This window comes from Oryzias latipes, chromosome 13, assembly GCF_002234675.1.
Source record: "Oryzias latipes chromosome 13, ASM223467v1".
NCBI classification, from domain to species: domain Eukaryota; kingdom Metazoa; phylum Chordata; class Actinopteri; order Beloniformes; family Adrianichthyidae; genus Oryzias; species Oryzias latipes.
In genome coordinates this window covers 20,056,977-20,072,352 of record NC_019871.2, presented here as the reverse complement: position 1 = coordinate 20,072,352, position 15,376 = coordinate 20,056,977, and the positions used below count along the sequence as shown (strand labels likewise).

Here is a 15,376-nt window from a genome sequence, read left to right as displayed (position 1 = left end):
GAATTCAGTGTGGTCTTTCTTATGGTGAATGATTTGATTTGTTTTGATTATAGGTCATTGAGTAGGTAATCAGCTGGTGGGTCACATGTTTGTGGGCGGTGACATCAATTGACTTTAACTCCCCTGTGGTTTTTCCCTGTGTCATCTGGAAGGGGGGGGGGGGGGGGGGGGGGGGTGAGATGGGTTGCTGTATTTGTTGTTGACCTCTCTATACGCTCTATACGCTTTTGTGTTTTTTTCTTGATTTCTTGTTTGTTCTCTTTTTTTTAATTACAATATAAGAAGTGGATTTAATTACTTTCATTTTTCACTATTAAATCTTCAAAATACAAACGTAATTATGCATTTTTTTTTCATTCAATACCCAGACCCAGCATCAGCCTCTCAGACACTGTTTGGTTTTGAAGTTGCTACAACTGTATTTTGGTTGTGTGGGGGGAACTGAAGTACTCAACCCACACAAACACACTTGTGTGCCTGCCTTTTTTTTCCTTTTAAGTCTGGCCAGATTTTATATAATTAATAAATCTATTGTAATTTTTTTTATTGTTTGCGTTTTTTGTCTTCAACCAGCAGAAAGAATTGCAACATTTTTTTTCGCCAATTTACAAATTTTAACTAATAATAATCCTAAATACACTACATTCAGGTTGGGTGGGGGAAACTGAAGTGTTCAGAGAAAACCCACATAAACACACTTATTAGTGTGTCGCCCTTTTTTTTCATTTTAAGTTTGGCCAGATTATAAATAATTAATAAATCATCTATTTTTTATTTTCTGCGTTTTTTGTTTTCAACCAGCAGAAAGAATTGCAACATTTTCTTTCTCCAATTCACAAATTTTAACTAATAATAATCCTAAAGACACTACATGCAGGTTGGGTGGGGGGAACTGAAGTGCTCAGAGAAAACCCACACAAACACACTTATTAGTGTGTCGCCCCTTTTTTTTTTACATTTTAGGTCTGGCCAAATTTTATATAATGAATAAATCTCATCCATTTTTTATTGTTTGCGTTTTTTGTCTTCAACCAGCAAAAAGAATTGCAACATTTTTTTTCTCCAATTTACAAATTTTAAGTAATAATAATCCTAAAGACACTACATTCAGGTTGGGTGGGGGGAACTGAAGTACTCAGAGAAAACCCACACAAACACACTTATTAGTGTGTCGCCCTTTTTTTTTTCATTTTAAGTCTGGACAGATTATAAATAATTAATGAATCATCTCTTTTTTTTTCATTTTCTGCGTTTTTTTTTTCAACCAGCAGAAAGAATTGCAACATTTTTTTTCTTCAATTTACAAATTCTAACTAATAATATTCCTAAAGACACTCAGGTTGGGTGGGGGGAACTGAAGTGCTCAGAGAAAACCCACACAAACACACTTATCAGTGTGTCGCCCTTTTTTTTAAAATACCGGAATGGATCTTGAGAACTTAATTAACCCTTTTTTCATGAATGGTGTGTGTTGTGTTTGCATTTGTCCAGTGGGGGGGGAGGCAGGTATTTTAAAAATGTGCACCCCCCCCCTCAGGTCCCCCCCTAACAAGTGACATTGCTTGTTAAGGAGGCGACTTGAGTGGGTGGGGGAGCACTCTATGTTAACACCCCCCCCCCCACACACACACACACACACACACACATCAAACACATGCATTATATAATATACCAAGATAACACAAGGATTATGAAACCAATAAAAAAACATTTCCTTTTTAATTACATTATTTTTCATCCCATTTTTATTTATTTTTTATAAGTCTGCCATTTTGTGTCCTACTATGTACTAGATAAAGGCTTTTCCCAACTTTTTACCACATTTCTGTTTTTATTTTTCCATTGACCCTATTTTAAACATTAGTTTCTGCCTACTTGTGTCCTACTATGTACTAAATAAAGGCTTTTCCCAATGTTTACTCCTCTTCACAAAGTTCATTTTGCTGCTGTTTCAGTTCTGAAACTTTATCCTGAAGCTGCTGCTTTTTGTCTTCAAGTTGGGACTTTTCCTCAGAGATTTTGTTTACTTCATCTCTGAGCTCTTTTAGTTCCTGGTCCTTCCTCTGGAGATCTTGGATTTCTTTCTCCAGAGCAGCATTGCTCCCTTTATGAGCCATGATCTGAACTTGAATGTCTTGGAGTTCCTTATAGAGACGCTCATATTTTTCTTCTGCCTTCAATTTGTCCTCCTTTACTTTTAAAATTCTTGTCTCCACATCTTTGAACTCTGAAAGCTTCCCCTTCAGAAAATCAACTTCCTCCAGAGCTTGACTGTTGTAAGCTTCTGCCTCCTCAGCTTCTGCTTTTATTTCATTGTATTCAAACTCCAATGTTTGACTGTGTTCGAGAAGATCAGTCAGCATGGTTTTTTCGTCTTTGAGCTCCTTTGTTTGCTGTTGAAGAGGTCCCAGTTTGCTCAGTAGCTTGTTGTATTGCACAGCCACTTCACAAAGTTCCTTTTTCTGCTGTTTTAGTTCTGAAACTTTATCCTGAAGCTGCTTCTTTTTGTCTTCAAGTTGGGACTTTTCCTCAGAGATTCTGTTAACTTCATCTCTGAGCTCTTTTAGTTCTTGTTCTTCTCTCTGGAGATCTTGGATTTCTTTCTCCAGAGCAGCATTGCTTCCTTTATGAGCCATGATCTGAACTGTAACGTCTTGTAGTTCCTTATAGAGACGCTCATATTTTTCTTCTGCCTTCAATTTGTCCTCCTTTACTTTTAAAATTCTTGTCTCCACATCTTCGAGCTCTGAAAGCTTCCCCTTCAGAAAATCAACCTCCTCCAGAGCTTGACTGTTGTAAGCTTCTGCCTCCTCAGCTTCTGCTTTTATTTCATTGTATTCAAACTCCAATGTTTGACGGTGTTCGAGAAGATCAGTCAGCATGGTTTTTTCGTCTTCAAGCTCCTTTGTTTGCTGTTTAAGAGGTCCCAGTTTGCTCAGTAGCTTGTTGTATTGCACAGCCACTTCACAAAGTTCTTTTTTCTGCTGTTTTAGTTCTGAAACTTTATCCTGAAGCTGCTTCTTTTTGTCTTCAAGTTGGGACTTTTCCTCAGAGATTCTGTTAACTTCATCTCTGAGCTCTTTTAGTTCTTGTTCTTCTCTCTGGAGATCTTGGATTTCTTTCTCCAGAGCAGCATTGCTTCCTTTATGAGCCATGATCTGAACTGTAACGTCTTGTAGTTCCTTATAGAGACGCTCATATTTTTCTTCTGCCTTCAATTTGTCCTCCTTTACTTTTAAAATTCTTGTCTCCACATCTTCGAGCTCTGAAAGCTTCCCCTTCAGAAAATCAACCTCCTCCAGAGCTTGACTGTTGTAAGCTTCTGCCTCCTCAGTTTCTGCTTTTATTTCATTGTATTCAAACTCCAATGTTTGACGGTGTTTGAGAAGATCAGTCAGCATGGTTTTTTCATCTTTGAGCTCCTTTGTTTGCTGTTGAAGAGGTCCCAGTTTGCTCAGTAGCTTGTTGTATTGCACAGCCACTTCACAAAGTTCTTTTTTCTGCTGTTTTAGTTTTGCAACCTCAGTCTTTGCCTTCAAATTTTTCTCCTTTTCAACATTCAGTTTTTCCTGCACCTCATCCATGTCTGAAACCTTGAGCTGCAGCTCGGCAACTTCTATGTTTAGGGGGAGGAATGTTGTCATCAAGTCATTAGTTTGTGCTTGCATCTCCTTATATTCAGACTCCAACGCTTCACGGTGTTGCAGTTCATCTGCCAGTGCATGTTTCTCTGCTGTGAAGGCGTTTGTTTGTTCTCTGAGCATTTCCAGTTCTCTCTTTTCCTCCTCACGTCGAGCATACAGCTGGCGTGTTTCCTCCTGCTGCTGTCTCTGATCAGAAATCTCTCTTTCCAGTTGAGCCCTCAGATCTGTGAGACGTCGCCTATCTTCTATCATGCTAGGATAGTTGTCTGCCATCTCTTTTTGTTCCTCATTTTGTTGTTGCAGCTCCTGAAGGTTTTGCCTCAGTTCTTCAGTTTGTTGTTTTAAAGCCTGGAATTCATCAAATTCATTTTTCAAATCAGGTTCCAGGTGTGCTTTGCGGGCAGTCTTCTTCTGGAGTTTCTTAAGTTGGGACTGCAGACCTCTGTTCTCCCGTTCCAAAAGTTTACGTTCACCTTTCATGCCAGAAATTTCTAGTTCCATTTCTTGCAGCTGCTGAAGTCTGTCCTGAAGAGAGGCTATTATTGTTTCCAGGTCTTGGTTACTTTCCAAGGCCTGAGATCTTTTTGTCCTCTCTTTTTCACACACATTTTCCACGTGGATCTGTTTTTCCACGTCCACTCTCAGACTCTCCAGCTGCTTCACCAGTGTTTTGTTTTCCTCCATAGCAGCTTTGCGTGTCTTTTTCAATTCTTTGCATGAAGCGTCCAAATCTTTCCTTTTCTGCAAACTCTCGCAAATTTTCTCCAGATGTTTGCTCAAAGTGTCATTTTGCTGCAGAATGCTCTCTGTGACGTTATTTAATTCTTCAATGGAAACGGCCGTCTGCTGAAATTCTTCGCTGTGTGACATTTTGAAGGAATTTGTCAAGAAATCTCAAAAAGTTGACGCGCACCAAGTTCTTGTTTTCAAAAGATGTGAAACCTTCCTGTTTCTTTCTCTATCGTGTCTTTGCCCACGAACTCTAAATCCCTTTGCTCTGAAAATGCCTCATACTTGAGGATGAAATTCAGTAGGTCCAATGATGTCACATGATGTCACATGATGTCAAATGATGCCTCTGAAGACTAAAATTAGAAGTGACACAATCCAGCCGCTGATGTCAAATGATGTCATTACATCTAAAGTTTAGAATGACATCATCAGTGATGACATCATCACTGATGATGTCATTGTGCAAACTTTTTTTTACCTGTTAAATTTTTTTTTTCTTTTTTTGTGCTTTCCAGCAGCTAAAACACATTGAATGAGGAGTCTTTTGTTTCAAACAGGATTTCTATAAATCAAATAATTTCTACAGCATTTTCAACAGTCATTAGAATTCTGAACACAGTTTTTACTACTTATTTGTACAGATATAAATCATTTTTCCTGTTTTACTGAGCTTCTTGTAGTATTTTTTATATGTATGCTTCCTTTGGAGAATGCCATCAGATGTCACAACATCAGCTTTTATAACTATGCTGATTACATCCAGCTGTACAGAGTTACATCTCCTGGTGACACAAGACCAACAGAAGCACCTTTTGACTGTATTTAACCCTTGTGCTATCTTAGATGACCCCACCCTTACATTGACGTGTTCTCCCTACCCTGACAAAGGAGGATGAAGATTTCATATAATCAATGAACACCAGTGAGGTTCACAAATCATTGAAGAAAAAAGGTTCAGTCTAGTGGATCTAGATGACCCAACTCCCAATGTTTAAGTCTCTAGGATAGCACAAGGGTTACGATGTGAAATCATGGATGGCAAATAATTTTCTGCAGCTAAACTAGGAAATAACTGAAGTTTTAGTCATTGGTTCTTAAGCCAAAAGAGATAAACAGCTATTGAAGCTAACATACCTTTCATTAAGTTACTCAGAAATAGTTAGAAACCTGGGTGTTATTTTCGACTCTAAACTAACTTTGATTAAGCAGGATATTTAAACTGGTTGTTATGGTCTTAGAAATTTGGCTTGGGCCGCCCACTGCTCTCTCTTGCTAAAATGGAGATTCTAATGTATGCTTTTATTATCAGTAGAATTGACTGTTGGAATTTCCTCTTTGCTGGTCTTCAAAAAAACTAACATTAAGACCCTTCAGCTTCTCCAGAACTCTGCTCCACGAGTTCTCAACAAGACCAGAAGGCGGGCTCACATCACCCTGATTTTGAAATCCCTGCAATGGCTCCCCATATACTTCAGGAAATGATTTTAAGATATTTTGAAATGTTTTTCCATGTCTTAATGTTCTTGGGGCTTCTTATCTGTCAGATCTTTTAGTCATTTATGAACCCACATCTCTGGTCAGGGTCTTTAATTGGCAACACATGATACTTCTTGAAAAGCCACTTGTTGTTAAAACTACATTTTCCAGCATTTCAAGCTATAAATACACAATAAAAAAATAAAAATTCAATAGTACTGGTTTCATTTGTTTTAATCATCAGAATTTACTTCAGCAAACCAAAAACTAACAAATTGACATTGACACATGTATGACAATATTTTAGAGAGATCCTAATGAAGTAGTACCATGACATTTGATGAAAAACACGTTGTCTTTTCTTCTGGTCAATGTAACAGAATTGCTTCATAAACTTTCACAATGTTTGCAGTTTCAAAGTTTCATTTCTTTTATTTGTAGAGGATGTTTCATGGTTGTTTCACATGTTTAATCATCAACATAAAGTCAGTCTAAGAGAGTTTTACTAAATCACAAGAACATTTGTCTGCATCACCTGTAGTGGACCAACTGCATTACACTAAAAGGAGCAGGACTGTTAGTCATCCAGGTCTTGATTCTCCATCCATCCACTACAAATGGATGAGGAGGCACACATACTACCTTTCAGAGAATTTCTCTCTCATTATTGTTGCTTGGTAATGTGTCCTTTTGCTCTGTTGGTTTAGAAGTGTGTTATGATTATGTCAAAACTAAATATTCAATCCCAGTTTCAAGATCTCTCCTTATTGAAATGTGTAGAACAGAACAAAATATTTATCCCTCAATTCACATAGAACTTTGATTTCTTTACCAGAAACCTGTAAATGTAAAACCTTTTTTTCAAAATAAGATTCATTCCTACATTTATAGGACACAAATGAAGCATTTTTGTTTAGTGAGTAAACTGCTGAAATGAGCCTCAATGCAATGCTGTGCAATCAGCAGCAATCAGATTTGCACAATGGCTTTACTTTGTTGTTTATGATTGTGTACATGAATCAATTTTTTTCTCTCAATTCAGTTACTTAAGAGTCTTTCAAAATTTATATTTATGTTGTTGCCCTCTTTTGTTTTTTACTCAAATAGAAGAACAATTTCAGTATTTCAACTGCATTGCTGTTTTTGATTATTGCACAGACAATGTTATTTCATAGTTAAATTAAACAACGAAGTGTATCAAATACAGCGGGGAAAATAAGTATTTAACACGTCAACATTTCTCTCAAAAAACAATCGAGCTATTGACACGAAATTTTCAGCAGATGTCGGCATCAGCCCAAGTAATGCACACATAGAAAGAAAGCCAAACATTTATGTCCATAAATGAAGTTATGTGTAATAAAGTGAAATGGCACAGGGAATAAGTATTGAACACGCTTACTGAAATTTATTTAATACTTAGTGCAAAAACCTTTGTTGGTGATTACAGCCTCAAGACGCCTCCTGTATGGAGAAACCAGTCGAATACATTGCTCAGGTGTGATTTTGGCCCATTCATCCACACAAACTGCTTTCAAATCTTCAAGGTTCCGGGGGTCTCTTCTGTGAACCCGGATCTTCAGTTCTTTCCAAAGATTTTCTATTGGATTCAAGTCTGGTGATTGACTGGGCCATTCTAGCAGCTTTATTTTCTTTTTCTTCAACCAGTTGAGTGTTACCTTGGCTGTGTGCTTGGGATCGTTGTCTTGCTGAAAGATCATCTTCAGCAGCCTGGCAGATGACAGCAGATTCTGATCAAGAATGTCTCGATACTTTTCTCCAGTCATTATTCCTTCAATGATATGAAGTCTACCAGTACCACATGCTGAAAAACAGCCCCACGCCATGATGCTCCCACCTCCAAACTTGACTGTTGGTATGGTGTTTTGGGGGTGATGTGCGGTGCCATTTTTCCTCCAAACATGTTGTGTCTCATGACATCCGAAGAGTTCAATTTTGGTCTCATCTGACCAGAGTATCTTCTCGCAGAAAGTCATGGGTTTATCCAAATGGTGTGTCGCAAACTCCAAATGAGCTTCAACATGCTTCTTCTTCAAAAATGGAGTCTTGCGTGGTGTGCGTGCATGGAGGCCATGGCGGTTGAGTGCATTACTTATTGTTTTCTTTGAAACAACGGTACCTGCGGATTCCAGGTCTTTCTGAAGCTCTCCACGCCCAGCGGTCCTGGGCTGTTGGAGAACACTTCTGATAATTATTCTGACTCCTCTGTCTGAAATCTTGCGAGGAGCACCTGGCCGTGGCAGGTTTATGGTAATGCCGTGTTCTTTCCACTTTCGGATGATGGCCCCAATGGTACTCACTGGAACTTTCAGAAGTTTAGAAATGCACCTGTAATCAATGCTTTCATTGTGTTTTGCAACAATAAGGTTGCGTAGGTCTTTGGACAGCTCTTTGCTTTTACCCATCATGCAATGCTTCTTGTCTAACACCTTGCTGGTGAGAAACCTTTTTAAAAGGCATCAATCAGGACTATACCAGCTGATATTACTTTGCACTAATAGGGGGCAGGTTAACCTTCTGAATACTGACAAACTCCAGCTGCTTTCTTGGCTTGCCAGACCTTTTTACCCCTCCTTTTCTTCATGTGTTCAATACTTATTCCCTGTGGCATTTCACTTTATTACACATAACTTCATTTATGGACATAAATGGTTGGATTTCTTTCTATGTGTGCATTACTTGGGTTGATGCCGACATCTGATGAAAACTTCGTGTCAATAGCTGGAATAGAAATATGTTTTTTTAGAGAAATGTTGACGTGTTCAATACTTATTTTCCCCAATGTTTCCTACAAATTAAGTGTATAAACTATGAGGTGCCGTGTAGGACATAATTCAGAATTAGCATTCACATACACATGTGAAATCTCTCACATACACATGTGAAATCTCTCACATACACATGTGAAATCTCTCACATACACATGTGAAAATGCTCTCACATACACATGTGAAAATGCTCTCACATACACTACTGAAAATGCTCTCACATACACTACTGAAAATGCTCTCACATACACATGTGAAAATCCTCTCACATACACATGTGAAAATGCTCTTACACACACTACTGAAAATGCTCTTACACACACTACTGAAAATGCTCTCACATACACTACTGAAAATGCTCTCACATACACATGTGAAAATCCTCTCACATACACATGTGAAAATCCTCTCACATACACATGTGAAAATCCTCTCACATACACATGTGAAAATGCTCTCACATACACTATCCAAAACGCTCTCACATACACTACTGAAATTTTCGACAGAAACGGAAGGCATTTCAGTAGAAACGGAAGTTGGCTGATTATCGCGAGATAATCATTCGTCTGAATCATTCGAAAATGGCAGCCGGTTGCGCAAGGAAAACCACCGAAACGTGTAAGTATATTAAAAAATATCCAGTATCTGTTGTAAAATATATTTGTAAATACTTAAGATGATGTGTTTAATATGTTATATTCCTCAATCAACAACCTAGATTGTTTTGAAGCTCATCAATTTCAGTAATGCTAAAGCTAACGCGAATTAGCGCCGAAGGCTAAAAACAAACGCTAGATATTACATCAAAAAGCAGTGACTTCTAACCGTAGTCACAAGTTATTAACACATGTTTTAAATGTGTTCATATATGTAGGGACAGACGAGGATGAGGAAAATCCGATCCATTTGCGGATGGAGAAAGATAGCCTGTTTGTTTTCAAGCTAGCTCGTGCCAGATGGGTAGAGACATATGATCAGATTTGACTTCATTTTAATAAACGGTTAATCGTTGTCGTACTGGGTTAAAGGTTTATGTTAAAGACCCAGAAGAGAGAGGAGGAAAGGGCTAGAAGGGAGGAACAGCGACAGGAGAGTCTGTTAAGTTTACTTGAGTTGAAATTATTGTTCTAAAATGTAATGCAGCCATTGTTTTTCCAATTTGTTTAATAAATGTATGAACAAAAATGAATAATTTACATGTATTATTTAAATCTGAGCTATTTTTAACAATCTTAAAAGGATTTTCATATAAATATCAGATGTACATATTTAGAATTTCGTTTTATATGTTAATATTTATTTTTATACATGTTAACAATAATCCTGGTCTTCTAGAGTCATGTGTGTCACAGTTGGAGCTGAAAGGAAAGCAAAGATTTGTCCTTGCAGACGGACGTGACTCTGCTCGTCCTGCATGTTCCTGGTGTTGTCCTGCTGTGGCTCAACATCTGTGGCTAAGCAGTCCCCTTTGCTGATGCACAGAATGTGCAGAATTGAACTGCAGGCAATGATTTTCATTGCAAAGGTTGGTTTTACTTCCAGTGCCCCCAGAAATATTGCTCTCCTCCTCATATTTATCATGCCAAATGCTCTCTTCACAACAGAGCGTGTTCTGGAGTGGTTCTGGTTGTAACTGCCTCAATGGCATTCCTCATGGGTTCCCTGTAGGGTGTCAGCAGCATGATGGGATGTGCAATGCAGGGATACCCACCATCACCCAAAAGGATCCTTCAGGTGGGTTTGTTTGATTTACATAAATTGGGCTTTTACGTAGAACCCGTGAATCATGGATTGATCCTGGATTCCCAACAAAAATATCTATAAATTTGGCATTAGAGTCACATACAGCATGCATTTTAATGGAATAAAAAAGCTTCCTGTTAAAATAACAAGCTGCATTTTCTTTTAGGGCCTTTATTTCTTATGTGGCAGCCATCAATGCTCCTTGTGACCCTTTGGAAGGAGCAGTGATGAAAGTCTTCCGGGAATTCCCGGAAATCCGGGTTTTTGAGCAAACCGAACGTACTTTCCGGGAAATAAAGACCTGATCTCTACGGACAAATCGCTTTCCGGATTAAAAAATGGTCTGAAATCAGCTAATTTTAGCTTTATTTTCTATATTTCTCCGCAGATCGCTTCCTCTATGGCCGTGGCCATCTCTCGTCTTCCCGGCCTAATTGACCAATGACGGGACGTTTTAGTTGCTTTCGGATGCGTCGACGGGTCTGATTGGCTCTGTCTGCACCACGTGGTCAGCGTGACTTGCTTCCCTAGAGACCAAAACTGGCGGACCCACGCTAAACTTTCACAAACACATCTGAAGAGTTTGCGATCAAATTTGTGTTAAAATAATGGCAGGCATCGTCATTATTGTGCGTGGTCACGACCTCAGTTGTGAGAAGACGATAAAAAACAAATTGAAGTGGTCTTGGCTGGAAAAAAAAGATTTTTAAGGTAGTGTAGGTCAAATACTTTTTTGTGTAAAATAATTTCAAAACCACATTTTGAAATAATTTCAATTTTAGTTTTGAGTTTCAGTTTTTATTTTGAATACATTTCTCTATCTAATTTATTTGTATTTCCTAATTACCATGATTTAGTTCAGTATAGTTGACATTAATTATAAGTATTTGATGGTTTGGACCCGCACTCCCTTAAAAAATAATGTTTACAATGTTTAGCTTAGTTTGTATGTTTGTTTTGATATTTCCAAGATTACTTAGTATTGGTGTTAAAGAATTGATGTATTATGTTATCGAATTATAGTTTAAAGCAGATCCCATATTTTGATGTAATTATAGTTTGAGAAAACAGTGCAAGTGGATGTTGTACATCAGTCATTTCTAAAGCAGAAATAATGTATAAATTAAAGCTACAAGTAGCATTTAGCGGGCCCGAGCACGTGCGACCGCCTGGCACGAGCGACCGCCCCGTGAGCAACGCCCTGCTCGAGCCATTCTCGTCGTTCTTTCTTGTCCATTCTGGAGCTTCAAGCTAATGTCAATAGGAAAGCAGCCTGTGGGGGGGGGGGGGGGGGTACTGTAATCTGTTGCCTTAAGGGACAAAGACTTTTGCATATAGCATGAACGAGTGAGTGAATGAGCAACGCCCTGCTCGAGCCGTTTTGTGTCGTTCTTCCTTCTGCATTCTGGACCTGCAAGCCACATTTAACATGACAGCAGCCTGTCGGCGAAAGGTGGGTGGGGGGGCTGTAATCTGTTTCCTTTAAGGACAGATATTTTTTCATATATTGTGAAAAAAAAAATTCAAACAAAGCTTTGTTTAGTCCTGCTCATTTTCTCATCCAGAAGGCCTTTTCAGATTAAAAAGTTGTCAATCAAGCAATGATGATAATCATTAACACTGTACCTAAAGATGTGAAAAATAGAAGTGATCTAATTTCCACTACAATGTTTAGACATGTGTCAGCTATGTTTGATAACTTGGCCGATCAGGTGGACCGGGATCTTGCAAAAGCGCATGTTGTTTTGCATCCAGTTTGAAGAATCTCTAGACAGCAGCAGTGCAGCTCAGCTGTGTGTTTGTTTGTTTTTTTTGTTTTTCTTTACATCAAGAGAAGAACTCTTGACAGAACTGCCCTTACAAACAAATATAGGAGGAGTTGAAATGTATAACACGGTAAAGAAGTTTTTGTGCAGAAAAAGGTACCATTAGAAAAGCTGGTAGCAGTGACTGCAGACGGGGCTCCTGCTATGATCAATAGACAAACAGGTTTCATCACTCACTGTAAAGCTGACCCAGACTTTCCAAAATGTCTGCATTACTGCTGCTTCATTCACCAGTAGGCCTTAAGTGTAAAAGTGATTGGCTCTGGACACTAAGTTGGAGATATGTAGGAGGCATCTCATTCTGAAATCTCAGCCTCGTGATACAAACGGCTGATTTTTTATGAATTTTTAATTATCTGACTACAACGCAATCAACCACTTCCTGTTTGGCGGTGGCTTGCGCAGGCACCGTCAGGTGTATACCCATGAAACTCTAAATGATGAGAGAAGACCCTTCTGAGTATCTCCTGTTGTAATTTTATGAACATCGGACAAAGCACAGAGAAAAAACAGGGCATAATGTGCCCCATGCAATAACTAGGTGGCGCTATAGAGCTCGTCCAAAGTTGTCATATCCATGGGTTCAGAATGGAAGCTTCATCATGTCCATTGAATTTCAGTGAGATTGTACAAGGAATGTGCACGTGAGAGCAACATTTATGCATGGCGAGACGCCCAACTCTTTGACCTGGTGTATAGTGCAATTAAGAATAAGTTAAAAATTAAGTTAACAACAGCAACACACTATATACAGTAGAGTAAGGTGAATTAAAGTGGGAGCACAGATGGGCTGGGATGGTGGGGCCTGTAAGTGGCACCGACAGTCCTTTGGTGGGCGGGGGGGGGGGAGGGGGGGTCACCTGGGGGAGTTGGGGTACTGTTCAGCAGGCTGACTGCAGTGGGGAAGAAGCTGTTCTTGTGGCGCGAGGTCCTGGTCCTGATGGACCGGAGCCTCTTGCCAGAAGGGAGGGGCCGAAAGAGATTATGTCCTGGATGAGAGGGGTTGGCTACAATCCTGGCTGCCCGCCTCCAGGTCCTGGAGATGTGCAGCTCCTGGAGAGACGGGAGGAGGCAGCCGATCACCTTCTCTGCTGAGTGGATGACGCGTTGCAGCTTGGCCTTGTCTCTGGCCGTGGCCGCAGCGAACCAGACTGTGATGGAGGACGTGAGGGTGGATTCGATGATGGCGGTGTAAAAGTCTACCAGCATCTTTTCAGGGAGGTGAAACTTCTTCAGCTGCCTCAGGAAGTACATCCTCTGCTGGACCTTCTTAGTGATGGAGCTGATGTTCTGCTCCCACTTGAGGTCCTGGCTGATGATGGTTCCCAGGAAGCAGAAGGACTCCACAGAGGTCACCGGGGAGTCACAGAGGATGACAGGGGGGAGGGGGGCTGGGGCCTTCCTGAAGTCCACTGTCATCTCCACTGTCTTCAGAGCATTAAGCTCCAGGTTGTTAGCGCTGCACTATGACACCAGCCTGGCTATTTCACTCCTGTAGGCCGACTCATCTCCGTCAGAGATGAGGCCGATGAGTGTGGTGTCGTCAGCAAACTTCAGGAGTTTGACAGACAGGTGACCAGCTGTGCAGCTGTTTGTGTACAGGGAGAGTAACAGGGGTGAAAGGACACAGCCCTGGGGGGATCCGGTGCTTGTGGTCCGAGTATCTGAGACGAGCTTCCCCAGCCTCACATACTGCTGTCTGTCCGTCAGGAAGTCTGTGATCCACCTGCAGGTGGAGTCAGGCACATTCATCTTGGAGAGTTTTTAATACTAAAGATGTATGAAAGACATACCGAAAAAATATGTCTTTCAGTGTTTAACTGGCTGTCTTTGGATTATGCATGCCTGAGTAATGGCCATTCTTACTCCTCATCTCTCTGTTCACTGCTTGCTAATTTACATAGCAGGGGTCCCAGCAGGAGGGGGCGGGGTTGTAACACGACTCCTTCAGCAGAGCCAGGCTGAGAGAGGCTTTGACATGTAAGATGTTAGATGTTAGAATGCTAGATGTTAGAATGACCAGTTCATTTTATATCTATGAAAATATTCAGGGAGCTGTGGGACATGTTCAGCTATAGGTCTGTGAAAATTGGTGTCGATTGTTGAAACATAAGTTACCATAAAAAAATGTTTGTTTGGAGTCTAGACAGATTTAACACAGGTTTTTGGATGAAAAAGGATTTTTTATAAATCATCTGTTACACTTTTAAGTCTGAAAAAAATATGGAAGGCAGCAAACACAGATCCCTACCGTTTTTAATTTTTTTGTGCTGATATTTGAAAGATAAGTTATGCAAAAAAATAGGTGTTTGCAGTTTTGCCTAAAAAGACGTTTTCGGACCTTTTTGGATCAAATGTTGCCTAAAAGTTCACCTGTAACTTCAATCATTCTGAATTTTTTTAGGAAGCAGTAGCACATAAATTCTTGGTGCTGATAACCTAAACAGAATTTATACTAAAAATCTTTGTTCAGTCCAAAATTTCATTAAAAAAATCAAGTGATGAAGTTTCTCGTAGACCCTATAGTGTTACATATCAAAGCTAGAAATTATTAAAGGCATCTTATTCTGGAATCTCAGCTTCCTGAGACAAACGGATGATTTTTAATAAATTTCTATTATTTGGGTGCACATAATCGACCACTTCCTGTTACGCAGGCACCGTCAGATGTACACCCATGAAACTTTACATGATGAGAGAGGACCCTTCTGAGTATCTCCAGTTTTAATTTCATGCACATCGGACAAAGCAAAGAGAAAATACAGGGCAGAATGTGCCTCATGCAATAACTAGGTGGCGCTATAGAGCTCGTCCAAGATTGTCATATCCATGGGTTCAGAATGGAAGTTTCATCATATCCATTGAATTTCAGTGAGATTGGACAAGGAATGTGCACGTGAGAGCAACTTTTGTGTGCGTGGCGAGACGCCCAACTTTGCCGCTCTGTCACGACCACACCGCTGATTAGAAAGTTATGGTTTTTTGTCAGAGTAAACTTCAATGGCTTTTCAACAGGTGGACGTCATTTTCAGGTGTGTCGGCTCATCTTACTCAGAGCAGTGATGCTCCAAGTAAAACATGTCATTTCATCTTGCCAGCAAGTGGCGCTACACTTTTTCCAGATTTTTTCACTGCAGATGTGTTCAAGGTCAGACTACAATCA

General features: G+C 39.8%; 1 protein-coding gene across 1 annotated transcript; it reads right to left on the bottom strand.

Annotated features, from left to right (window-relative positions):
• Window positions 1–1,229: 1,229 nt before the first annotated feature.
• On the bottom strand, window positions 1,230–4,842 carry LOC111948427 (trichohyalin-like). The gene has a single exon (XM_023961540.1). It carries the CDS (start codon window positions 4,512–4,514, stop codon window positions 1,917–1,919), a length of 2,598 nt encoding a protein of 865 aa, XP_023817308.1. The 5' UTR covers window positions 4,515–4,842; the 3' UTR covers window positions 1,230–1,916.
• Window positions 4,843–15,376: the final 10,534 nt, after the last annotated feature.